A 25,901-nucleotide genomic window follows, 5' to 3' on the forward strand; every position below is an offset into this window, starting at 1 on the left:
TTCATCTTAAACATGTTGGCGATTCTGGCAATTCACTGTTTTCATTGCAATAAATGAACATGATTTTTTTTTCGAATTCATTTGAGGTGGTCGCTAAAATGGCTGGGACTTGTAGTGTGACAGAAGCAACTTTTAATAGTTGTAAGTATTGGTTTGCACCACACTTGAAAGGCACTGTTGCCCGCCACCACTCTCTAGTTGGCTGGAAAGTCTCGTGGATGGACATGTGCTTCCCAACATATGTTGTGGCTGGTGGCATGCAGTCATACATAACTCGCCTATCTGCTCTCACGACTATTCACCATAGCACAACAGTCGTGGCAACCAGATAGAAACATTGAAAAAAAAATGCTGTATTATTCTTTTTTATCCTATTTTTGATCTGTTTTGTGTTCATCTTATTTTTTCTAATAGTTGTTTATGTAAGCATGGGTTATGCTGTGTATTTCCTCCCTGCAATAATGCCCTCGGGCACTGCAGGCATTTTTGATAAATAAATAAAGATTAAAATTGATGTCACCGATCAGGCACATTCTGTAGCTTTGTTCTCATTTGCATGACCTAGTAAGAATTCTATAAAATGCAATTTTTTTCTTTTACAAAACCCCTACATTTCCTTTTTACTGCAAGAAGGTAAATTACATTGTAGAGGGATACTTCAGGAGCAAAATTTTTATCAGTGCACTCTTGAATACATGGCTAACATGCCTGCCTCCCAAAAATGGTACATTGAAAACTGACCTAAATATGCTATCAATTGTAAAATCACTGCTTACTTTTGCAAATTTCTAAATGAGGCAGCACAGATCATGTGCAAGTACAAGCAATGCTGTAATAAATGAACTCTGTAAAGAAAACAACATATAAAAACAATAAATTTCGGTTTTTTACTATTTTTATCATTTTTTAAATATTTCTCTCGAATACATTTAAGATTGTTGCCAAAATGACGGGGACAGGAAATGCCAGATGCTACCCAGAAACAAGCAAATAATCACAGAAGAAGCCCGCCGAAAAAGTGGTGAAACTTTTGCCAAGAAGCCCAAAAGAAGCAAAGAAGCAGAAGTTTAATTAATTTTCTCATTTTGGAAAATATATTTAATTATAATAGAAAGTGTTGCTAAAATAACAAAAGTTGAAAAAAAATTATTTTGTGCAGCATAAATATGTGCAAGTATGAACGAAAGCACATATTTACTTATTAGGATTGTTTCCAAGGTTTTCTCTATTCAGTTGAATGCACGTTTGCCAGTGCATGATTAATGTTATTTGATTCCGCAAACGTATGTTTAACTTTAGCACTCAACTACTCAGTCTTCAACCAATGTTCTTCTGGGGTGAATATGATGATGACTGAAAAGACTATGCTTACTTGGGAAAATGCAAATGAACCCCCCCCCCCCCCCCCTGAAGGGCCATTTACAAGGTTTGACAATTTTGAGCTTACCAGCGCAATGCGTAGACGAGCCGTTCATGATCACGTCTGGCAAATTTTGCAATGTTACGCGCCGCAAAAATGGGTCAAATTTCAGGATGAACGCTGCTCCCCCTCCCTTCTGCCAGCGTGTGCCCAGAGAATGAGGGCATGACGTGCGGCTATAAATGGCCCTACGTACACGGCAGTGCAGTGACGTTGGTCCTCTACGTAGAGAACTCTGCTCTGATGTTGCAAACAGTGGCACGTGACATGGCGAAAATTATTTAACACGGCATGCATAGTTTATGTAATGCGTTGTTTGAAGGGATAATTAAAACTCTAGACAAATAATGAGATGTAGTAAGAGAATGTGAGCATCGTTTTTTTTTTTCATTTTTCTCCCATAAATCGCAACGAGATGCGGAGCTAATGTGTCGGCATTTCGCATGCATTCGTGTCCCCACGGTCAGTGCATCGAGCAGACGACCACCGTGGAACGCTCCTACGCATTGGCGCACTCATTGTGCTCATCTATTCTACCGCGTCTAAGCCAGCGTTTCTAAACAATCCCGCAGAAACAGGCAGAATACCACAAAATAACGCTGGTCAACAAGGCAACGCCGCTCACGTGCTCGGGTATTGGACTTGTTTGGGCACGTCATGCGCACGTGACCTCTTGGTCAGATGCCTGAGAAAATGGGGAAAAGATTCGACTTGCGAAGGCTACGCGGAGGAGCGGCAAGGGTTTCAAACTCGCCTCCTCTCACCCTCGTTTCCCACCGCTTCAAAAAAGTTTTGTGGCAAATTCACTTAAAAAAAAACAGCGCCAATAACGAGGGACAAGAGAAAGAAGGAGACAGACAGCGGCACTGACTTACAACAAGATTTATTTGCTAGAACCGCTCAATATATATTTGTGCAGCATCTGACAAAAAAGAAAAAAATACAAAACAAACAAAACAGAATCCACCTAACAACCACGTAGTCATCTCCACAACGCACCATGAACAACACGTGTGCTAACGTTCCGAAAGAAATCTATTTCTTTTAGTGATAGCGCAATCGAAGGCCTGCTGACACATGCACTGCCCAGCCTTTCTATTTCTGAAGCCTCGTAAATTTCACGTATCATCTGGTCCCGATGACGCCTAATGACGGTACAAAGCTGAAAATCAGGGACACAACCGCAGTCTCGGCAATGAATGCCGAGATGGCCCGAAACTGTAGAGGAGACGTTGTGAGCGTGCTCTTTCAGGCACTCATCTAAACACCTGCCTGTTTGGCCGATGTACCACTTGCCGCAGGACAGGGGTAGAGAGTACACCACCCCTTCAATGCATGGAACGTACTTCTTCCGAAGCTTGATTTTGCAGCCTCGCTCACCCCTCGAACCAGGATTCACGGCCCTGCACAACCTAGCCAGTTTTTCTAGGGCAGAAAAAACCAGGTCTACGTCGCACCTGTTGGCCACTTTTTTGAGATTGTGGGTGACGCCGTGGATATAGGGAATAACGACGAAGTTTCGTTTATCCCGTCCCTTATCCTTTGTACGGGTTTGAGCATTATTTTCTGGGCTCGTTCTTATTTCTCGGAGTAGACACTCAGCCACGGCGGTCAAAATGTACATCGGGAAACCAGCTTCTGTAAGGCGTTTAGTTTGCTGATTAAAGCTGGACTGAATTGTGTGATAGCAGGACTTTCGCAGAGCGTTTGTGTAGCTAGTCTTGGCAATAGCGCGCTTCACCACTTTCGAATGTGCTGAACCGAAGGGGAGGATCGGCTTGTTAGCGAGTGGCTCATAGGCCCAACACACGTGGGAAGGACTCAATGTTAACATCAAATCTAGGAACCTGATGGCTCTTCTGTCCGGAACTTCATGTGTTATAACAAGCGGAGAAAGGCACTTACTGAAAATTTCTAAAATACTAGTCAAAGGCGAACCGTCCGACGAGGTTCCAGCTTGAAACAACACAAGGAAATCGTCAACATAGCGGAATACTCTCTTAACAGATGTGGATCCCAAGCAATTCTGAATGGCACGATCACGGCTGGCTAAAAGTAAATCACTCAAAATGGGTGCAAGGCATGCTCCTATGCACACCCCTTGACGTTGCAAGTAAATATGATCGTCCCACTCTGCAAATTTCGACCTCAGGTAATACTCTAGCAGTTCCATAAAACCTTCAACAGATATGCCTACTGCATTCTGATAATTCACAATGCCAAAACTGTCAATGCACCCGCGAATGCAAGCTAGAAGCTCACTGTGTGGCAATGAGTAGTACAGATCTTTAATATCTATTCAGCATGCCTGGTAGCCATAAAGTTTGTTATCTTTCAGCACGGAAATCACATCATCGGAACTTTTAGCTAGGAATGGATCGTCTATGCTTAATAACATCAGCTTACCCTGAAGAAATTGTGCCAGTATTTTTTGCCGCGAGTTGGCCTCTGATACTATAACACGGAAAAGACAGTTAGCTTTGTGCGTTTTCGCGTTAAAGAAAATTTCCATGCTAAGGTTTTTTTCGCCATCCATCTTTTTTGCCAAACCATCAAGATTCAATCTTTTACAGAGACTTTTTGCATAGGTTTTACCTTCGGAAGCGACACATTAGCTTGGGGCTGAAAAACAGACAAAAGCGCTTCACCTGCTTTTTTCTTATATATTTCATTCGGAATAATAACAAAACCTCCCTCCTTATCTGCTGCTACCAAGGACAATAACTTATCCTTCAGGAAGGATTCTACCTTCTTTACAGGAACCCTGGTCAAGCCTGCTCTAAGGTTAGAAAGAATGTCACAACCCTCAGAAACACACCTCTCGGCACAGTCAGCAGGTACCTCCCTAGAAATGCTGCGGACCAGGCCCAGAAGTTCTGCCCTTGACCTTCTTGGTTCAACAGCATACTTGGGGCTGCGGCTAAGGACACTGCGTATGTTCTCAGACACAGACACATTCCCCAGAGAATGCAGTCCTTCCTTGCTCAGGGAGAGCTTTTTTGGCAGCGAAACTCGTAGTTCAGTCAGCATCTGCCGCCAACGAAATTCCGCCGCCGCATTAGCTAGGTCACGGTGATCGAGCCACTTCTTGCCTCTATTGTAGTTTGTAGTCCCTTGGAGCGAGAGAAACAAACACTGCTTGTAGAAACGAGCTTGTCGGTGCCACTCAGAACTAAGGATCTTGAGGAGCCGAAGACCATGTCCCTGCGAAGGTCTGAAACCGCCAATTTCTTCAGGGTAAACTGATGTTATTAAGCATAGACGATCCATTCCTAGCTAAAAGTTTCAGTACGTTCCATGCATGGGTGGTGTACTCTCTACCCCTGTCCTGCGGCAAGTGGTACATCGGCCAAACAGGCAGGTGTTTAGATGAGTGCCTGAAAGAGCACGCTCACAACGTCTCCTCTACAGTTTCGGGCCATCTCGGCATTCATTGCCGAGACTGCGGCTGTGTCCCTGATTTTCAGCTTTGTACCGTCATTAGGAGGCATCGGGACCAGATGATACGTGAAATTTACGAGGCTTCAGAAATAGAAAGGCTGGGCAGTGCATGTGTCAGCAGGCCTTTGATTGCGTTATCGCTAAAGGAAATAAATAGATTTCCTTCGGAACGTTAGCACACGTGTTGTTCATGGTGCGTTGTGGAGATGACTACGTGGTTGTTAGGTGAATTATGTTTTGTTTGTTTTGTATTTTTCTCTTTTTTTGTCAGATGCTGCCCAAGTATATATTGTGCGGTTCTAGCAAATAAATCTTGTTGTAAGGCAGTGCCGCTGTCTGTCTTCTTGTTTCTCTTGTCCCTCGTTATTGGCGCTGTTTTTTTAAGTGAATCATGTCGTACCAACTCGCCCAAGCAACCACGTTAGCTACTTTGTGACAAAATTTTCCTGTTTGGAAACCCACTGTCTCACTAAAATTTCGTATGGGGCCTGGTGAGTGACCCTTTAAAAAAATTTAAAAACATGGCAGGCGACTTGGGAGAAAAAAAATAAGCCCTAATCTGTTTGCACTCATACCTCGATATAATGAATCTGGATTTAATGACTTTCATCCCATTTTACTTCTCATGTAGCTCGTTGTTTCCTCAGCTTAACATACTCCCATTGAGACAAATATTTTGTCATAGAATGTCCATTGTCGCTTTTAGACTCATCACGCATGACGTTTTTATCGCATGTATTGATCATCGTCACTTAACTAATCGTAACATCACCCGGTTTTTCCAGTGCAATAATCTTCTTATGCCGGCCGTAAGGACAAACTACGGCAAGTTCTCAACCTTGTTTACTAGCATAGCCATTTGGAATTCATTGCCTTTCGAATTGAAATCATCGCATAACATCCATATTTTCACTTCGTGCAGCAAGAAATGTTACGTTCAGGAATTAATCAACTCATCCGATATGTGTAAATAACTGTTAATAGCTCTCCACATTTCTGTGCTATTTTACTACTTCAATTTGCCTTTGTATAATTGATAACACTGATAATAAAACGTGTTGCATTTGTCACGCAGAGTTCATTATTATTGTTTTTTGTCTTCACTTGCTTTTGACTATTTCCTTGTTATTTTTCAATAGTGAGTATTACCATTATGTTGCGTATTGATCGTATTTTTATTGTTAATCAAGCTTATTCATTATTACTCACAAGTCCGTATACTGTTGCTGTATTTTTTGTAATCATTCCATTCATGTAGCCATAGGAGGTCCCCCTGTAAGTTTCTCAGAAACTTTGGGACCTCCTGCTGTAATAATGCTAACCATGTAACTCAACTGAACTATTTATTAAACTTGACTTGACTTGAAATATCATTTATAACAAAGTAAATGAAAAATAGTGTTGTAATCGCTATAGTGATAGAATATACCTTAATGACGAATTTTCAGATATAGCGATATTATTTTCATCTAAGGTGTATGTACCTTTGTTATAATGAGGCTTGAGTGTAATATAAGCGTAACTGGTAACACTGCCGGGGACATTTGGGATGGAATGATCCACTTGTGAAGTGGCAGCAACTGTGATTTATTCACTCATCACTAGTGTAACTATGAAACGGCACCGTGAATGAAGTCCAAATGACTGAGGAACACTCAAGCACAAGTGCTGATGTCTTGCCCGACACCACTATCGCTGTCAGCTCTGTTTGCGTGGATTAGCGTGCAGATATATATGTATTTTTTAACCAAATTCAAGCACTAGATGGTTACTTTTCCAAAACCTGTGAACAAATCCTGCATTATAACTTTTACACTCAAATGCGGCTGCTGTGTCACAGAAGATCTGATTGGTTCATATCAAGAAAGCACCTGTATACAGAAAGTAAAGTGATTTTATTTAAAATACTTAATTCTTTAAATTTATGCCGAATTTGCAAATTTCTGAGTTGCTCCTTTGAACTGATTCAAGCGATACAGTGCAGTGAGTGTACACATTGAATATTAAGAATACTTGTTTTCAGTCGGAAACAGTCATACTGTGCTGTTATTTTTCCTTTTAGCTGAATGAGCTTTTGGAAGAATAAAACGGGGAGAACAACGTTGCGACCATTGGTGAGTAAACAGAGTTTATTCCTATTTTCTGTTGTGTTGTCTTGTACATTATTATTATAGCTGTTATATAGCAACACATAATCACATCATTGAATTAAGAAGTATGGTTATATTATTTAAGTATAGCATAATTGTAAGCTCCCAGTTAAAATCTGAAGACAACAAAGCTGCACTCATTATGTGTCAGCCGATGCATAGGAATTCAATTTAGAAAATCTGTAGAATATTTGAGCGCACATAAAACTCGTAGGGACAACAAAAGTGCAAAGGCGATCTAAAGCTATGCATGCTTTCTGATTGATTAGCCGGCAGTTTGTGTCATTTACACACGAATTGAGATTATGTTGCAGCAGAAACAGTTGTCTTTTTAGACAGTACATGGCTTCTCTTTGCCCAGCATATTGGGTCAACCTTGTATTTTATGTGCTTTGGAAAATGCTTTTAATCTAATGTATGGATAAGTTAGGCTAACATTTTTAATATTGTAAATAATCTTGTAATCCTAATTTTAATATTAATTAAGGTCGACCTGGTATGTCTGTTGAAAAGTATGGTGACACACTATATCCTCAAAATGTTGTTTCAATGTTCTATTTTTAAAATTTTGTTCTGAAACTTCAGTGCTGGCACGTAATTGTAATGTCTCAGATATAAAAATATCGTTTTTTTTTTCATTTGGCCATGCCAACTGAAGTACTTGAAACTTGCCTCTGTCAAGACAAAATACAATTAATTTTTATGAATAAAGAATTATATAGACCCTAGTTGATGCCATAAAAAAATCTGTCACATCACATTAAGCTAGTGTGAGAACATTTGAGTAGTATAGGCCCCAGTATCATCTGTCATTTTGGGATTACTAAGCAGCTTTTTGTGGCAAAAATGATGCTGTCAGTAATAGAAAAAGCCTTACTTGTCGCACCCCTTGTTGATATATATGGAGGAAGCATATGTACATATTCGTGGGTTTGCAAAAAAACATTACAATAATGGTGGGCTAGAGATGCATACGTGGGCACATTATGGCCACTAGAACAGTAATGGGCAATCGACCCGGTGGACAAGCTATGTCAACTCGCGTTCCTCATGGACGTGGGAGCATGAGTCGCTGTGTTACTACCCACTAAACTTGTGCATAGAGGCCAAATACTGACTGTGGCAAACTCGTCATCGACTGCTGTATACAGTGTTCATTCCTTGACCACACACCTGAGATTATAGAAGACATTTCAGTGGGTCGTCGTCATTACTGACATAACATATCCCATTATTGGTTCTGACTTCCCGTCATATCACATCTTGGATGTCAGCATACGGTGACATGATTTCATTAAGGAACACTCGTTCATATGTCACAGTTTTTTTTTACTTCACCGATACCTGCACTCTTACTTTCATTGCTCCCTTCGAAACATTCCCACTGAGTTAGCTGAGATGACCAAACCTTTAACCCGATGTTGCTACCCAAGCAACCTGTAGCACATCGTATCGTTACATGAGGTCCTCCAGCTTCTGCTCATCCGCATTGCCTTTGTGATGAACGATTGGGGATCACCAAAATATGGTGATCATCTGAGCATCTTGCCTGTACTGCTCATGCTTGAATAGTGCACATTGTCACAGAACAGGATCCTGGTACCTGTAGGCTGGGACTTGTAGTGTTCTATCTCAGTAGGTGGAAGAAGTGTACAAATTTTCAGGTATGCAGAGCTGACAGTAAAGCTTGATGGTAAGAGTGTGTGTGAGCACATTACGGCCACCAGAACGTTCTTGTGCTGAACAGGTGGACATCTCTTTATAATGTGGCTTCCTCACATACCAGTGCAAGCAAAATGAGTTTTTCGGTGTGCCCTTCGCTTGAAGCAGTTTCAATGAAATTTTGTATTCTGGTGCTGCATCGCATCCAAGATTTTTGTTCCTACATGTATGTCATTTCAGTTTGCAGTCACTTGCAGTGAGAAATCTAGAGGAGACCTGAAACAAATTTTCTAATATACTAAGAAAGCAGTGCCGATCTGTAGATAAATAAGGCTTGCTAGAGCTATGTGAGCCAGATATTTTTTCACAGCATAGGGTACAGATTTAAGTTTGCGTCATGTAACTGTGACGAGTCACTTGATCTCCCATTCACAATGTCGCCCGTACGTGTGTAGCAACAGGCATAAGTGGGCCTGGAGATTTTCACTGATTTTTTGCTTGTAAGAACATTCTTCGCAATGATATATTCTAGTTTTAGTCAAGGAGGGAGGCTACCCCAGAAGTCGAAGTTTTTTATTGTTTAAGATATCTTAATGAAACTTTCAGAGTATGCTCACTACATTAAAACTAAAGAAACTGCAAAGTTTCATGAAGTTGTGTTCAGCGGTTCTAGAGTTACTTAGGTCTAACTGAAATGTTCACTTGTCTGCCTGAGGAAGAGCAGGATGAAATCCCAGGACATACCAAAAGGCTGAAATTATTTGTGGTCATCCCTGGATAGATATCCTAGGGCACTAAAGAGCCGTTTTTTTCCTTAAAAAATATATGCAACTTTGGATTTGAATTCGATGTAACCAGTACTGATGACATTTATGAAGAATAATTGTTTAATAATTATTAATGGCACAAATTAAAAAAAAACAGAAGCTTGTTAGATTCTGGCAAAATTATTGAGGAACAGAATAACAAAAACGGCACACAAATCTGATAATAAGTTTTTTGAGGAATCGCTTTCCTCAGCACCACCACTAGCTAAAAAAATTCATTTTGAGAAAACTGGCTTTGAGCACATGGTGTTTTCCTCAAAAATCTCCGGCAGAGTCACTTGAAGTGTCCTTGTGCACTCTTTTCCTCTATTGTCCTCCCTCCATCTTCCCCAAGTGACGTTCGGAACGTTAAAGATGTTAATTTGGATGAGCGAGGAATGTTCACTGGAGGTGCAAGAGCCAGGTGCATAACTTCGAATTTTTCCCACGTCACTAGCGTAGATTCGAGTTAAGCGCAAACAGCATCTCGACGTCTTGCATGAATTTCTTCTTTAGTTAGGAAATGCTCGCGCAGATGAAGGGTCAAGGGCCCACGCACGCTCGATGGCACCGATTCAGCACACATGCTGGATCCAGCGATCTTGAACACGCTCGATGCATTCGCGGCTCCAAGTACACAGGGTGTGCGGATTCTGGACTGGTGGCAGCCGACAGCACAGTCCCATTGCTGCAAGCATCCATGCACTGGGCACTTCCAGTAGAAAAGCGGAATTGCGATTCTCGTAGAAGCCGCATATTGCGTTTCCGTGCTTCGAACTTGCGCATCGTCTTCGTTGCCGTCATCACGCACAGCAACAAAGATAAAAAGCACAGAACTTGTGCGAAAAGAAAAAAAAAGAATAGAAACTAATCGAAAATACACCGCAAGGTAAAAAGCAGCTCGTAAGCAGACGTCTGTTGAGGCAGACGGAGCAGAAAGCAACAGCGAGACGAGCGCACCGGACGTGCCATTGCCGGGAGGGACTGCCCTCGCTTCCAGGGCAACATCCAATGGCAGGCGCGCTTTCGTCAACGAGATATGAATGAGGTGCTCTAGCTAATTATCGTTCCACATTGCATCCTGGGAAAAAGCTAATAGTGTCTCAACCATGCTGTTGATGCCATTTTGAAAGGCGAGAAAAAACTCACGGTCAAAACAAGACCAAGATGGCGCGAGATGGCCGCATGGACTCGAAATGGCGCGCGCGAAGTTTGGCTTGATTTTGGCTTTTGCACGTGTTTTGAGCATTGCGGTGGCCTCGAAAATTGCATTTTTTTAAAGGGACCTTGAATTTTGTTTGAATTATCAGAAGTTCTCAGATGACTTTGGGTGAGGTGACCTTCACTTTCGTCTATTGGGTCGAGAAAGATACTTTGCCTCATGTTACTGCATCCAGCAACAAAATGCGCGTTATCATTGCACAACGCAACTGCATTTATGATGTAGTTATTAAAATGATTTGCAAGTGCTGGGCCACTTAAATCTTTCTTTACCCCCAAAGGTTATAGACTCAGGCAAAGCATTTTTATTTTTGCGACCAAGTATGGCAATAATTAGTTTTCATGTTGCACTTGAACGCTACTGATTGGTATATTCGAAAATACGCTGATAGTAGGCTTTCTTGGCATGTTGAAGTTCGGCATTTAATCTGTTTCGAAGCTTTTTAAATTTATTCAAAGTTTCAGCAGAGCATTACGTAAAAAGTGTGATAACATATGTTCTTATGCTGTATTATTGTCAAATGCTCGCGAGTGACCCAGGGCTTCCTTGCCTTTCTTGCTGGTTTTAATATTTTGAAAGGAAAATGTTTTGCGCAATATTGTTGCAAAATATGAATGAACGCATCACGTGCACTATCCGCATACTTACTGTGTCAAATTACTGTGTCAATGGTAATGACAAGATCCAGCGCTGATGCAGTGGAGCATGTAATTCGTGTTGTGTATTAATTAGATTTTTTTAATCCACTGAAGAGTAAAAGGTTATTTAGCTCGCAGGTGACACAGTTTTCCTCCAGTAGGTTATTAAAATCTCCTGCAGAAATATGGAGGAAATTATTACAACAAGCATACTCCAAGAAGTTCTCGTAAAATTGCATGTAAATTGCCATGCTTCCGTTCGGCGGTCGGTAAATTACCGAGATAAGTTCATCCTTAAACTGGGCTGTAAGTATTTCATAATCATCTGCTATCTAACTCAATTCAGGGACGACTTGGCAATTCTTTTTTGTCGAGTAACGAGCAAGGCAACCCCCTCCTCTTCGCTTATGCATCCGATTAAGATGGAATATATTGTAGGCATTCAGAGTAAAAATTGGTTCATCATTTGTACCCCAAGTTTCAGTCATCATAATGAGGTCAAATTTCAACTGGAATTGCTCTAAAAAGAGCGTAACGTCGTGCCATTTATGGTTAATTGACCTCATGTTATTATGCAGAACTGAGTTGCTTGTTTGGTTGTGTAAGCAGATATCACTTTGAAAAGCAAGCTCTAGATAATCCATAGCAAAGAAATGCTATTGAAAAGATTCTAACAAGCACATTAACTGACATTACGCAGATGCAGAACCATGCTGCCCTTCAAAAATCTTGTCGATATCACGCAGAACCCCAGGTGGCCGAAATTTCCGGAGCCTTCCTCTACGTCTTTCATGATTAAATGGTGGTTTCGGGACGTCAAACCCCACATATCACAATCAGCCCTGTCTGTCCCTTGCTGCACAAAGGAGTATGAAGAGATACTCCGGTAGGAGGCTGCGTGGCTACATCTGCAAATGCGAACTTCGACTATAAGGGCATGCTCGCGAGTTTCAGCATGCACTCACGCGCGCTATTTCAGCAGACATTAACGAACGGCTCGCGTGCCCTTCTACAGGCTATGATATCACTGTACGAACCCTGCTTTTTTCACCGGGAGTGGCCATATTCCCATACACTCGCGTTTCACAGTTTTGGGAGATCGTACGAAAAAGTGTTATCTGCAGCCTTAGTTCCTTATGGGGCTGTGTGCTCCTATCACACGGTGTAAAATGCGAATTTGTCGAAAGGTATTCTGGCCATTAAATTGTTCAAATCGCCTCAAAGTTAGTGTATTCTCCTTAAAGACCTGGGATCAAAACTGTTTTGTACTTTCTTGAAGTTGACACTTTTGTACTGGACTCTTTAGCCTCATCTTTTGAGGAATTTGAATGTTGTAGTGAATTTTGAAACATAGATACACTCCTTCTTATGTTTTGTCATAATGCCCATGAAAGAATGTGCCTCGAAAATATTCAAGTCGAAACGACTTGAAGGCGAACGATGACGATAGTTATAGCGCGAGAACAAAACGACGACACAGAGACAAGAAGGACACGAAAGGCGAAGTCAGGACAAGTCGGCTGCGGAGCTAGCTTGAAAGTGACTTCATTCAAACATGGCCACCTCTCGTGCGGACGTTAACCGTTTTTGAGTTTGCTTGCCACGCCATTGATCTATAGCATTTTCTGAGGCGCACTGCCTGGCGAAGATTCTTAGACCCGCTTTATGTGACCGAGGAAATCCGATGGAGTTGTACGACGAAAAACAATTCTACGCTCGATACAGATTCACGAAGAACGCCGTAAGGCAGCCGCTGGCTATGTTCTCGCTCTGTGAAAGTGGGGACAACCGAGGAAAGCCTGTGCCTCCCATGTTGCAGCTGATGGCGCTCAGGTGACACTCGATAATATGCTTGAACCGTCTCGCAATATTTATTCGCACTGTTTTTTCATCCTCAGTGAAGCGCGGTGCCACCTTGCACTGAGATGTCTCTTGGGACGACGAAGTGCCTAGCTGCGACATTTGAGTGCGAATGGGCCTTTTTCGATTTATTTGATATGTAGGGTTTAACGTCCCAAAACCACTATAAGAATATGAGTGACGCGGTAGTGGAGGGCTCCGGAAATTTCGACCGCCTGGGGTTCTTTAATATGCACCCAAATCTGAGCACACGGGCCCACAACATTTCCCCCACCATCGGAAGTGCAGCCGGGATTCGATCCCGCGTCATGCGGGTCAATAGCCGAGTACCTTAGCCACTAGACCACCGCGGCGGGGGAATGATTGTTTCTCCTTGACTGGACAACTCCCCTTCGAAAACGGATGTGGAGGACGTAGCATGAGCCCGAAAATGTTTTTCTAGAAGACATTTTCCGTCGTTTCCGTCTCTTTCGGTTGTAAGAGATGGGAAGGAAGGTCGCTCGCTGATGATGGCATCCCACCGCTGCCACCACTTGTAAGATGTGGGAAGGAAGATGTTGCAGGTGATGGCATCCGGATGGAGGAACTGAACGTTGACAAGAGAATACGGAAAACAAAACAGGGTTTTATAACATTATTTACACGTATTTACAGAAAAGAAGGGATTAGTGGTTTCACAAACCACGAGCGTGTTGGTTGAACTTTACATAGTTCAGAGCCCGATGTCCAGCACTCTGCCGCGTCGTTTTATGCCCTGTCGGGCTCCTCCTCTCAGAGTCGAACACCAATCACGCACACACAGGTGAGGGAGGCGAGCATGCAAGGTCCACGTGAACACTGCACGGTGGTGGCGCCAGCAGGGCCCTTCCGCGTCGTGTGTGTGCCGCCACTCGAGAGTTCCCACGATCCTGGCCGCATACTTCAAAGGGTCCGCCGCTTTTGTTCGCTCAATTAGCGGAGTAATTTGCGGTGGCCGTTGGTCTCCTCCAGGAAGGTGCTGTCTCTGTTGGCCTCTCTCGAATGGTTAGCGGCGTCTTGGCGACACGACGTCTCGCCCTCCGGCTAGCACGCACAATGCCTGACGAGCATAGGCAGTCGGCCGGTCGGCTTGGTGATAGGGGGTCAAAAGGGAGCGCCGCTCCTCTGTCAGCTCCGGCGCCGGCCACGCCAGCCCTCCTGTCGCCCGACGAGTCGATGAGGCCATCAGTCACGCTGCTGCTCGAAGGGACGACCAAAGGGTCCGCACTTGAAGGACGGGACTCGCCTCTGCCCGCCGCCTGGTCTGGATAATCACTCAAATACTTGACAGCGTCCGTCAGACTTGGCGCCGAAGGGATTGAGAGACGAATCCCCAGGCCAAACCTAACACGGTGTAGGTGTATGGTATTGACAAAATTGACTCGGCGCTGTACCTGTGTGGCCCTGTTTCTTGCTCAGACAGGCATCGTGTGCAGTACAGTCAAGTTGCTCAGGCAGGCATCATTTACTTAAGTCAAGTTGAAGGTGCAAGCCAAAGTAATATCTCTGCATTCGGGGGCAAAGCGACAAACCTAGATAATAGGGTAATGAAAGCTCGAGAAATCTAATCTCCAAAAAGTACAGCTGTTGCACAGCAGTGCACAATTCACCCCATTCCTAGTTGTAAAACACTTTTAATGATTCGCAAGCTGTTTTTTCGTTGCTCTGATCAAACCTTGGTTCGCACTTGCAGGCTTTGCAGTGTGTAGGCAAATATGCAAATTCGTTTTCTTTGTTAAAATTTAGCTCATGTTTCCTGGTTCATATGTTGACACAGCGTTCAGTCTGTCCAACAGAAGACTTTCCACTAGTGGGACACATCTTGTACACCACTCCTATCTTACATCTGGTATACACAGTACAAAACCTCTTGCTAGAGATAAATGAAAATTTTATTGGTAAAAATAAATTACAATGTGAAGCTTAGTTGCACAAGATTGTTAAAAGCAAGCTGCATTGTGGGAACGCACAATTTATCACGTTTTTTTAAACCTAACTTCACTTATTATTTAAAACAGGCATTCAGAATTGTACTGCAGCTTAAATGACATCTTTCTTCAAGAGTTGTGTTGGTGTTTGCAACTACCAGTTGGCCCTCTGAAAATGAAACATATTTTGGGAAAACAAAGCCTACATTTTAATTCGTAAAACAAACTTCTGTTCGCTCAAGTCCGTGGGAGACATTCAGATTGGTTGGGAGGAAAGTATGCTAAAGCCTAATAAGATAGAACAGTGGTAATCATGATGAATTTTTATTTCAAGTTGCGCTTATTGCCATATGGGGGCACATGAAATCAGTGTTTATACTCTACCAATGTATTGTAAGAAGCTATTTCTTTGTCACTGCTGTGTCCTATATTGTTGTCTTATAGAGTATAACTAGATGTGGCAAAGGTTTCGAATGAAACAAAGGGGGGCATGCAAAGTGTGCAAAGTTGGTGTGCCTGCAAGAGTCATAGCTATGGACACAGTGCAATACAAGCACAAGGGAGGTTTTTACAATAATTTGATTGATATGTGGGGTTTAACGTCCCAAAACCGCGTCATGGTTATGAGAGACGCTGTAGTAGAAGGGTCCGGAAATTTCTACCACCTGGGGTTCTGTAACGTGCACCCAAATCTTCGCCTCCATCGAAAATGCAGCCGGGATTCGAGCCGAGTACCTTAACCACTAGAGAACTGCAGCGCGGCATGTTTTTACAATGACACACCGAACAAAGAGAAGAATGTGTATGCAGAGCTTTGTTTAAACAATATATTTTGGAGAAACATATCTGCTGGAATGAATGCTTCAATGGGATGCTTTGGTAGCGTGTCCCTAAAGATGTCCATGCAGACCCGATAATTTTTCCTGTTTGGACAATAAGATTGTATAGGTCAATTCAGCAATGGAAATACTAATGGCAGGTTGGTGTCTCTCCTGGCTACTGCAGCACAGTAGCTTCTCTCAGCAGGAACCAAACTTGAAAAATGCCGCCACCAGTCAACAGGTGTGCAACGTCTTGCACAAAATGCATTGTTTCTTCTCTTGTGCAGTTCCCTGGCATTTTAAACTGGATATTACGGAACAGGTGGCAAAAACAAGCTTCAAAAAAGCAGGAGCAGCTAAACCAAATAACATTCAACTCATGGAATCTAAGAAGGTCCCAGCTATAAGCTTAGTGGTTTTTAAAGTACCCACAGTTTCCAATTATGTATATGACACGTTTGGAAAACTCGTTTTTTCTCAGAACTTTTTCATTTTTTATTTTACGAAATTTTATTACTTCTAAATGATCCATAATTTTTCAATAAAACTTCCCATGCTTCTTCATGGAAAATAATTCTATGCAATGAACTAGAATAAATGAAAAATGCTGACAACTGTTGATGTTATATAAAGTTTCGACTGAAATGCAACCATCTGAAACTACAGAATTTCGGGTTTTTCGCCAATAGTATGCTTAATATTGATGACAGTGCAAAGATTCTAGTTCATTGCACAGCTTTATTCTACAGCTACATTGTTGTCAAATAATCTTTGTTTTGTATAAAAAAAGGTACTTATCGCCACGTGATGGGTTTATGTTTTGAGTAATTCCTGTAATTAAATTGTGATTAGTTGAACTTTTCTTGCTCAACATACCTGAAGTATGTTTTTGAACAACCATTTTTTAGGTAAACGGAAAACAATCAGTTTAGGGTCACAATCTAAAGAGCTTTTCTAAAAGGTGACAGTATAGTTCGACTTGGGGCAAGTCTTTATTGTGGACAAACTGGGCACCAGGGGACATGAGCTAAATTTAAACAAAGAAAACAAATTTACACATTTGCTTGTGCAGTGCAAGGACTGCAAATGTGATAATGTGAGGATCCCGGGTAGGCGCAATAAACAAACTGCTCGTGGATCTTTGGAAGCGTCATTTGGGCGAATTGTGCATTAGCGAACAGCCATTACAATTTTACTTCTCGGAAATCAGATTTCTCCAGCGTCGGTTGCGCTGTTAGCTAGTTTATGGCTTTAGGCACATGCATTAAGTTTTCCATGTAGATTCTTGGCGTCATGAAACAAATTCAGTTGGAAGTGCCACTCATGTTGACTTCCTCGTCTTCCTTTTGGATGCATGCTTTTTTTTTATTGGCAAACTATGCAGTTACAATTGCTTTAACTTGGTAAAAAATCTCCACAATTTAGGTGATTTGATTATTGCCTCAGATAGTCAACAATCCCCAATATAGGCCTTCAAGCAAAGTGACTTTAAAGATGTGTTAATATACCAAAGGATTTGTGACGATGTGCCCTTATGCACATAATAGGTCACTGTTCCTACTTGTACGATATAACTATGTATAGAAAAATAGAGCTGGAAGCTTTGCTCGTAGATGTAGACTTTATCCTCATGCCAGGCCACCAATACTTTCACATGGGAAAGAAAAATATCTTTAGGCAAATTGATTATTGACTAGGGACGTAGCACCATTACTTTAACATAGTCAATAATTGCCAATGCGGACCTTCAAGCAAACTTACTCTTGAAAGGTGTTATGTCCCCTTACATCCGATTTTCGCCTAAGCACAAGTTTGCCTTCACAGCTTTTAGGCTTCTTCCGCTTTTTACAGCATGCTCTTCTCACTATACCTTCTTATGTCGGCTACCTTATGTGTATTGATTAACTTTGAAAGCTCCACCAGCTCTATTTTGTCAGTTGCACTTGAGGCTTGCATGGTTTCTCATCTTTTAATGAGATTTTTCATCTCCTAAGATAGTTTGCCATTGTCCTGTCTAATGATTGTACCTTCGACATTACTGCACACTCTTGATGATACTAGTAAAAATATCAGTCATTTTGTAAACTGCCCCTAAAGTCTGTTACCTCGTTTAGAGCCACTGAAGAAAAACTTTTTTCCTCTCAATGCTACCTTCGATTCTAGCGTATCACTTTCTGCTGTTGCTTTTTTTTAGGCCTAGGTGAACTTGAGCTCTTGCTATTCTATGGTCACTACATAGGATGTTACCAACTACTTGTACATCCTTTACAATGCTCGAGTGTGCACACAGAATAAGTCTACTTCATTTTTAGTTTCCCTTTTGGGCTCTGCCACGTCCCTTTTCGGTTAGCCCGTTTTTTGTGGAAGGTATTCAAGATCCGTAAATTATTACGTTCTGCGAACTCAGCTTATAACTTCCCTCTGGGCATGCTCTTTGGCCCGTTTCTTACCTACTTTGGCATTGAAGTCGCCCATGAAAATAGTAACTGTGTCTTTACTTTATTAATTGTCGAGTACGTAGATAATTGTTGAGCATTCAGCTAAAATGATCATGAATATTTACGATACCTGGCACCATCTCAGTAATGCTATTTTTTTTTTTGTTGCCAGCGATATTTTTTTTGGATAAAGAACCCCAGCCCTAGTTCTTTTCTGTAAATAAATCAACAGTAGTGTCAGTTCTTCAGCACTGTACAAGCTTCATATGTCCTCTTAAGTTCGCTGAGCCCCTATTACATCCCAATTTACACCCCCCCCCCCCCCCCCCACCGGATTCCTTGAATAGCAGAGCTATCACTAGATAGAGTTCTAGCATTGAACGTAGCCAAGTTCACATTCCAATTGTCACTGTTCCTACTTGTAGCACCTGATAAAACTGTGTAACATAATACAGCTAAAAGCTTCACTCTTAGATGGAGACCGTCGTGGTGCCAGGCCTCACGGGTAGTGCCACTACGAAGCACAACTTCATCAAAATCGCACTGACATATGTGATGTTAGCTTGGTTAAAGGCCGCACCCCCACGATACTGGCATTTGTGGCAAATTGAGAAAAAAAAATTAGCACTACATAGGCGGCAACGCCGTGGATTACTTTGCAAGGGTTCGTAGCTGTCCTTGAAACCCTTGAATGTGTTAATGGCATTTTCAATGCATTGAAAACGCTTAAATTTGTGAAGTTCATTCAGCCATAATCTAGTGGATTATTTTGCGTGCTTGTACTATGTGCTCTCTAGCCAACAAACCATGTAATGCAATTCATTTCTCTAGCCATATTGCAGTGTTGTAGTGTACTCTAGTACACTGTAGTTGTAATGCTTGCGTGGTTACAGAAGCACCGATAGAGCCAAGTCTGGATTTATTTGTGGAGATTGTGCAAGTGTGCTTGCATAATCTTAGCCACGTCGCTTATTGTGTAACTATGCAGGGCAAGTGCAAATTCTAGCTGTCTTGGTTTTGCATAGCTGCTTATAGGAAGTGTTATACAATATACATTATTTTTTTTTTCTCATTAGGAAAGAGCTTTGATGCCTCATCAATAGGGAAGTCTTCTCTACACATTACAAATGTGAAATCAACTACAGTTCATAGTAAATTGAGTGTACTTTATTTTGTATGCTTGGCACCATGAACGCAATCTTTTATGCTGTAAAAAGTGGAGACATTTTCTGTCCTTGAAGCCTTGAAAATCCTTGAATTTTCACTCAGGTGTGAACCCTGTGTAGTTACTTTGCCTACTGTAGTTACTGTATGGCAGTAAAACTCTATTCAGAAAGCCATTATAGCGCCATGTAGGTTGGAAACAACACCATCACTCCCAATTTTATCCACAAAGCTTCTAATTGGAGACTTATACCCCTGTCACACGGGCACCCGCGAAGAACTCCCTCGTCCTTATGACAACGAAGATGCGGTCCGTGTCACACGGCCACCCTTACGCAAACGAAGGTAAATGGAGCATTTCGCAAAGGACGTTCAACGATCTCCCTTCGCAGCGAAACGAGGTACTCTCGTCCCCAGCAGTCTAGAGGTCAGAGAAAAATTTCGAGCACTAAGTGGCCGCAGTGAAAGAATAATACATTTTGGCAATATTAAACATTCTTTCGTTGTAGTGCTCATTCACAACGCGTATTTGTTTACTTATATTTACGCCTGCCAGAGTTGACTTACTCTCAACACACACCGTGCCTGATGAGTCGGGCCGGCCAGCGCCAGCCGATAAACGTCATTACCCGGGGATTATGGTACCACTTCCTCACATCGTCCGCTGTGTGGATCATGGCTGCAGAGCACAAAATGTGCGCTCACGAGGCAAGGAAGCATAAGAATTTTCGTATGGAGCATGTGTACCGGCAAGAAAACAACTAAAAGCACAATGTGGCCAGCGTCACTAGCAGCATTGCTACATTTAGCAAATGCGTTTTTATTTGAAATTATTTTAATGGTTTGTTAGTCACATACTTACTTAATAGTGCTTTTTTGTAAAAACTGCATAACAAGGATTCACAAAAAAATCAATAGAGATGAAACTAGAATGCTTTTCCGAAAATCGAACAGCGCCAGCTGAGCCCCCTCGCGGCAACTGTTGCAACCTTGTCATTGCCATGTGACACTGCCACAACTCCTTCTCCGTTGAACCCCCTAGGGGAAATTTACGTTGACGGTGTTCAACGTAGTTTGGTGGTGGCCGTGTGACAGGGGTATGACATTCTGTCTATGGTACCATTTGGTAGAAACATTCCAAAGCACTTTACGAAGTGATAAATTGAATATTCCTAGGTCTTCCAAACAGTAATGAGCATTTTTGCAGTGAACACTGGTATTTGGTTATGCTGAAGTTCATTCTATATAAATTCTTTTTCAGGCATATGGTTGAGAAATCAAGAGGTGTGCGAAATTTGATGTTGCTGTGGACACACCTTCATTTCATGGGTTAGGTTCATCAAGAGACAAAAGGCCACTTTGATTGCATAACAGATTTTATGTAACTACAGTTCATGTACAAAATGTGTTCACTTGCAAGACTTGCGATTCAAGCTTGAATTACAGGTGCGAGTTCCAATAAAAAGCTTTTTTTTATGAGATACAATAAAACTTGTTTTTTTTTAAGTGCATTTTTCGATGGGAAGGCCACTTTGGTTGCATAAAAGATTTGATATAACTATTTTATTTAACTATCTATTTAAATATTAGACTTGTGATTCAAGCTTGAATTACAGGTGCGTTCAAATTTGTGGGATACAATAAAACTTGTTTTCATTAAAAAAATGCAATGTAAAGCTTTGGCACAAGTTTTTCTAGAAAATAGTCGTCTTTTTGGCTGGAAGACGAAAAAAAAAGGTAACTGCACGCACAGACACAGACAGACAGACACACACACACACACACACACGCTGCTGTTGAAGTGCACAGGATGTCAGTTTTATCGGCACTAGCGTTAGTACACAGTTATAAGACTAGAAAGTGTCCACGGTGGCAGTATGAACAAATGTTTTTGACACTTCAACTCATGGCCAGTGGCAGAAGCAGCAGTACTTGGCAGGTTCTCAATCACAGGCATCTATGGGCCCTTTTGCTACAAGAGCTTGCCACCAACTCTTGTCTTCTCCACAGAAAAAAAAAAAAAAATGTTGGTCAACAGCCATGAGCCATTTCTTCCACTACAGATGTCACACGGCAGATGAAGCATGAATTGCAGACGCGCACCGGCTTGTAGTAACCATAGCGAGGCAGTGTTATTGAATGGGAACTGCACCGAGAACAGAAAATCTGCACAGAAAATGCACAGAACACTCTCAGTTGCTCCACCAAGCAGCAAAGATGTATGAAAGTGCACTCCTCTTTCTATGCACATTTTGACCGACCTACCTTTCCACACCTTCGGCAGTGATGCCTGCGGCGCAGCAGTGTAAAGTTTGCATTACAATCCATGCAGTTGGATGTGAATTCATCTGGCATCCAGACTGGGCTACCTGCAACGTGAAAGGTGCACTGCAATCTTAGACCCGTCACATTGTAACTACCAAACCCTCATTACCTCTGTTCAGCGTTCAAATCCCTAATGGAGCTTTACAAGAATAGACTTTTTCACATCACGTGCATGCTAGCAAAATTAGGGCGGGAAAGTACACCGTGCATGTGCGTCTCGCACGTGTTTAAGCTAAAAGGAGGCGTTTTCGAGTGGCACTCTTTTATAAAACAGGAGAGCGGTCACGACACGTCAAGTGCTAATGGCGGAACCAGTCTGAGTACCAGGCAACCAAACGTCTTCTTCACCGACCGAGTCATACCCCCTGCCTTTCTGAGTAGCACTTATCTTCTTCACTACAAAGCAAACAATACGGCGCAACACTGGCCGATGGCGGCTTGGAGAGTGTTCGTGTTCTTAGTTTCAGTTTCTGTTTTGACTTTTTATGAGGTGCCTTGTGCAGCAGCGATACGTATCGTGTGTATATATGTGTAAATAAAAGAGTTCGTGACGAGCAGTAGGATGAAGCGGACATTCTCTTCGGAGCTTTGCGCTCAGTCGTGTGAAGGCTTTCCAGCGTGCCCTCCAGCAGTGTTGGCAGGCTTTGGTCAACGCTTTGTTCTTATTCGTCGGTGCCGGGGCCGCAAAGACAACACAACAATGACGAGATAAATAAGAACCCCGTGCCTTTTGTTGGCCTCGCTCTTCCATTTCTGTTGCAACACTACTTTGGCGTTTCCCACCTATGCTAGTTTTAGTTCTACCTAGCAGCCGCGCCTCATTATTCCTGCCTTCAACTGTGCGGACATTCTTCTGCGTTGGCGTTTCGGGTTCTCTTCATTCTTTTCATTAGTTGTGTCCAGTTTTTCATATCATTAATTCATATCATTTACGGTTAATTCATATCATTTACCTATTGGGATGTGTCTGCATTACTAACCTTAACTTAACAGATGTGATGATATCACTTTCAAAAAGGCCATGTCTTGGTACAGTTATACAAAGCTTCACGTATATTCAATCATTTTAGCGACTATAGGCGGCGCAGCGGAAAGTCGAAATGGCGGACGAGACTGTGATGTCGCGGGCGTTTACGTCAGCATCGCAAAGCGTGAAGACGCATTCAATGGTTTATGACTACTGAGAGACCGAACTGCATGGCAGTTTTATCACCGTGTGACAGCTTCGGAGCATGGCTACATGGCGCCGCCTGCGTCGCTGGAATGACCGAATTGTTTTTGTATATGCTGTGTTAAATCTGGCATTTATTCCTTAATACATTCCAGAATCTATGTTCAGGAGCTAAAAATGGCTTAGTTGCCAGGACTTCACAAAAAATGTCGGCACGTTTCATGCTACACACTAATATGCTACGTCTATCAAGTGCCAGGGCCATAATGTCTTATGATGGTCTAGAAACAGGTAAAGTTTTGTTATCTTCACATATCTGATCACTGCCATATTCCAATTATGAGTGAAGTAAGAAAATGCCATGTACACCTATCCACACATGCATAAATAATTTAAAAACAGCCCAATATAATTAAAACTGTGCTCCCATTTGGTTATGACTAGCGTAAGATAAAAAGCCATATTGAATAGCACTACACAGAGTAAGGTTAAAAACAAATTTACTAGTAAAATAAATTACATCTGAATCAAAACTCATTCATAATTACACATTCTACAGTGAAAGAGGTAAATAGTTTCTTGTGAACCTAATGGACATCTTGACAGTTGCAATACAATATATGTACAAAAGCTTGGAAACAAACTCAAGCATAGCTTTCATATTTTTATAATCTTGGAGAGGTCAGCCAAGTTAGACCCATTCTTTCTCCTTTTTCAAAAATTTTACAGAATACTAGCAATTTTGAAAATCTGCCGTTATTTTCAATACTTTGCACTGTTGGATGAAAGACGCAGAACCTGCAACGATACGCAATTCATAACTGCCTACAACACCATTGACGAATGTGACCATTGAAGAATGTGAAGAGACTTTCAATGCAACCAGTCTAAGAAGTCAATGCACAGTGATTTTAAAGAACCCTTTTTAATGCTAAACTTGAAAGTCTGTTTAGTCAACTGCATGACTCATTAAAAAAAAATCAATAAGTATGCAAAATGAGCAATCTGCACCAACTTTGCATCAACATAAAGAGCACACTTGAACCTCGTTATAAGAAAACACAGATGTGCAACAAATAAATTGAGAGCTACCATGATATTCATTTTCTGTAACCAAAGTATTTGGTTAGTGCAAGGTTAAAAACTCGAAAGGTATCGCAAAGTATATTGTAAGACAATTCCACATTGCACTTTTTTTTTTATGTGGTTCTTGCATGCAGAATTTGGTTAGAAAGTTCAAGTTGTGGAAATTTTTTTTTTATTGCAATTGTACCTTCTCATATTTGGGTGTAATTTGAAATGCCACAAGGGCACAGGTAAGGTTACAGCGTTTATGGTGGGTTTGAAGCCTCGAATAATGTTTTCGTGCCTAGTATTCATGCATGAGCTCGATTGTAATTTGTTTAAGCAGAATTTACCGCTACTGTTTCAACAAATTTAGAACACAATGCAGTAATTTTTGGTCCCAACTACACTCTGTTGCAACAAGGTCGGACTGCGAATAAGGTTCTCAATTCCTGCACACAGCGACAAACTTGCCTCTGGGTCCGGATTCTGAGGATAGTTCCACCGATAACTCATCAGGCAACACCTCCTCGGCACTGTCCACTGAACGGCGGCCAGAACTACCACGCTGTTCTTCTTCCTCCTCCAATTCCGCAGCATCGACAAATGAGAGTGAAAACACACTGCTCCGCTCCACAGGGCCCTGCCAAGCAAGCAATGCTCTATCATTATTCACCAGGGCATTTTAGAAAGGCAAACAAGTTTAGAGGAAAAAAAAAAGAATGCTGGGATGTGAATATGAAACAACAGTATGAATCTTACATTTGTCCTTAGAGGAACACAAGTGAGAAAAGTGGCCTTTTGCTGTACTCACTCGTGATGTGGAACAAGAGAGACCTTATTGTGCGGAATGCGCACAGCCGCAGCGAAAGCTCGAAACGCTCTTCGGGCAACAATGCAAGCTTTCTTAGGGCTACTAATACAAGTATGCTTGCAAGGTACCCACTATTACTTCATTAATTGAGTCGTTGGCTGATGATGAAGAATTATGGCTGAGCCTTTTGTAGTAGAGTGTAAGCATTCAATGAGCCACTCGTTGTGAAATTCATATTGCGCCATGCCTGGTTACACAATTCGCATTCTGTAACTCCTGACAGTTGTTTTACTCTCGTACCACACAGTGGTAATCCAACTGTGCTTCACTTGCGCACATTCCAACTCAGCGGGCACCTAAGTTCACCAGTCCGCCTGTTCACATGGCATTGGCCCGTTTATGGCCCAAAACTATTGGTTGCAACAAACATAGCTAAAGCCTTTTCGTAATGCCATTGATGCACTGACTCCATTCCAGCAATGCACTTTTCCTCATTACTATATTGAGTTTAACCAAAGTCTCTACGCCACCATGTGTGTCTGTTAGCAAGCTGTTCTCTTATTTGTTAGAGAACTTGCGATAACACGTATAAAAGTTATATTTTTTATAAGCGAGTCATTCTTCATACCGTATTGTAGTCATTGCGGCCAAACGGCAACAGTTATCGGCAGTGTGTGCTGTAAATGGTGTCATCACGCAAATGAACATTTTGCAGTGCAAAAGTTTGATATTTCGCAAAGAAAAGTTAAAAAAAAAACATGCCTCTTTATGACGCTGCACAATGTTCTTGGGCATGCCCATTGTATAGATAAGCCCCAATGCTCTAAACAGCGTGTCTGGCACGATGAGCATGGTGTGACTGCTGCTCATGTATGTCCGAACTCTCATCGCGCATCATGATTGCAAAACAAACGTGATACCGTGGCAAGCCGGCGCTCATATAGCCACGCAGTCAATC

The 25,901-nt window shown here is 42.0% G+C and overlaps 2 protein-coding genes across 4 annotated transcripts in view; one reads left to right on the top strand and one right to left on the bottom strand.

Annotated features, from left to right (window-relative positions):
* Mms19 (MMS19 nucleotide excision repair protein) overlaps positions 1 to 20,966 on the top strand; it is a 252,136-nt gene extending 231,170 nt beyond the window's left edge. Inside the window, exons 25-26 of the mRNA XM_075876298.1 lie at positions 6,924 to 6,975; positions 20,830 to 20,966. Of these exons, the coding sequence (XP_075732413.1) occupies positions 6,924 to 6,927 (4 nt within the window). The 3' untranslated portion in view covers positions 6,928 to 6,975; positions 20,830 to 20,966. The remainder of the gene's footprint in view (positions 1 to 6,923; positions 6,976 to 20,829) is intronic.
* Positions 20,967 to 21,364: 398 nt separating this feature from the next.
* LOC119175858 (lateral signaling target protein 2 homolog) overlaps positions 21,365 to 25,901 on the bottom strand; it is a 72,742-nt gene continuing 68,205 nt past the window's right edge. For 2 of the 3 annotated variants that reach the window (XM_075876300.1, XM_037426867.2), the window contains exons 12-14: positions 24,604 to 24,772; positions 21,834 to 21,937; positions 21,365 to 21,734 (exon numbers count right to left, since the gene is read on the bottom strand). In XM_075876300.1, coding sequence (XP_075732415.1) covers positions 21,600 to 21,734; positions 21,834 to 21,937; positions 24,604 to 24,772 — 408 coding nt within the window. In that variant the 3' untranslated portion in view covers positions 21,365 to 21,599. Of the gene's footprint in view, positions 21,735 to 21,833; positions 21,938 to 24,599; positions 24,773 to 25,901 lie in introns of all 3 variants that reach the window. The other variant, XM_075876299.1, reaches the window with a different exon arrangement.

Source organism: Rhipicephalus microplus, chromosome X (genome assembly GCF_043290135.1).
Source record: "Rhipicephalus microplus isolate Deutch F79 chromosome X, USDA_Rmic, whole genome shotgun sequence".
NCBI classification, from domain to species: Eukaryota; Metazoa; Arthropoda; class Arachnida; order Ixodida; family Ixodidae; genus Rhipicephalus; species Rhipicephalus microplus.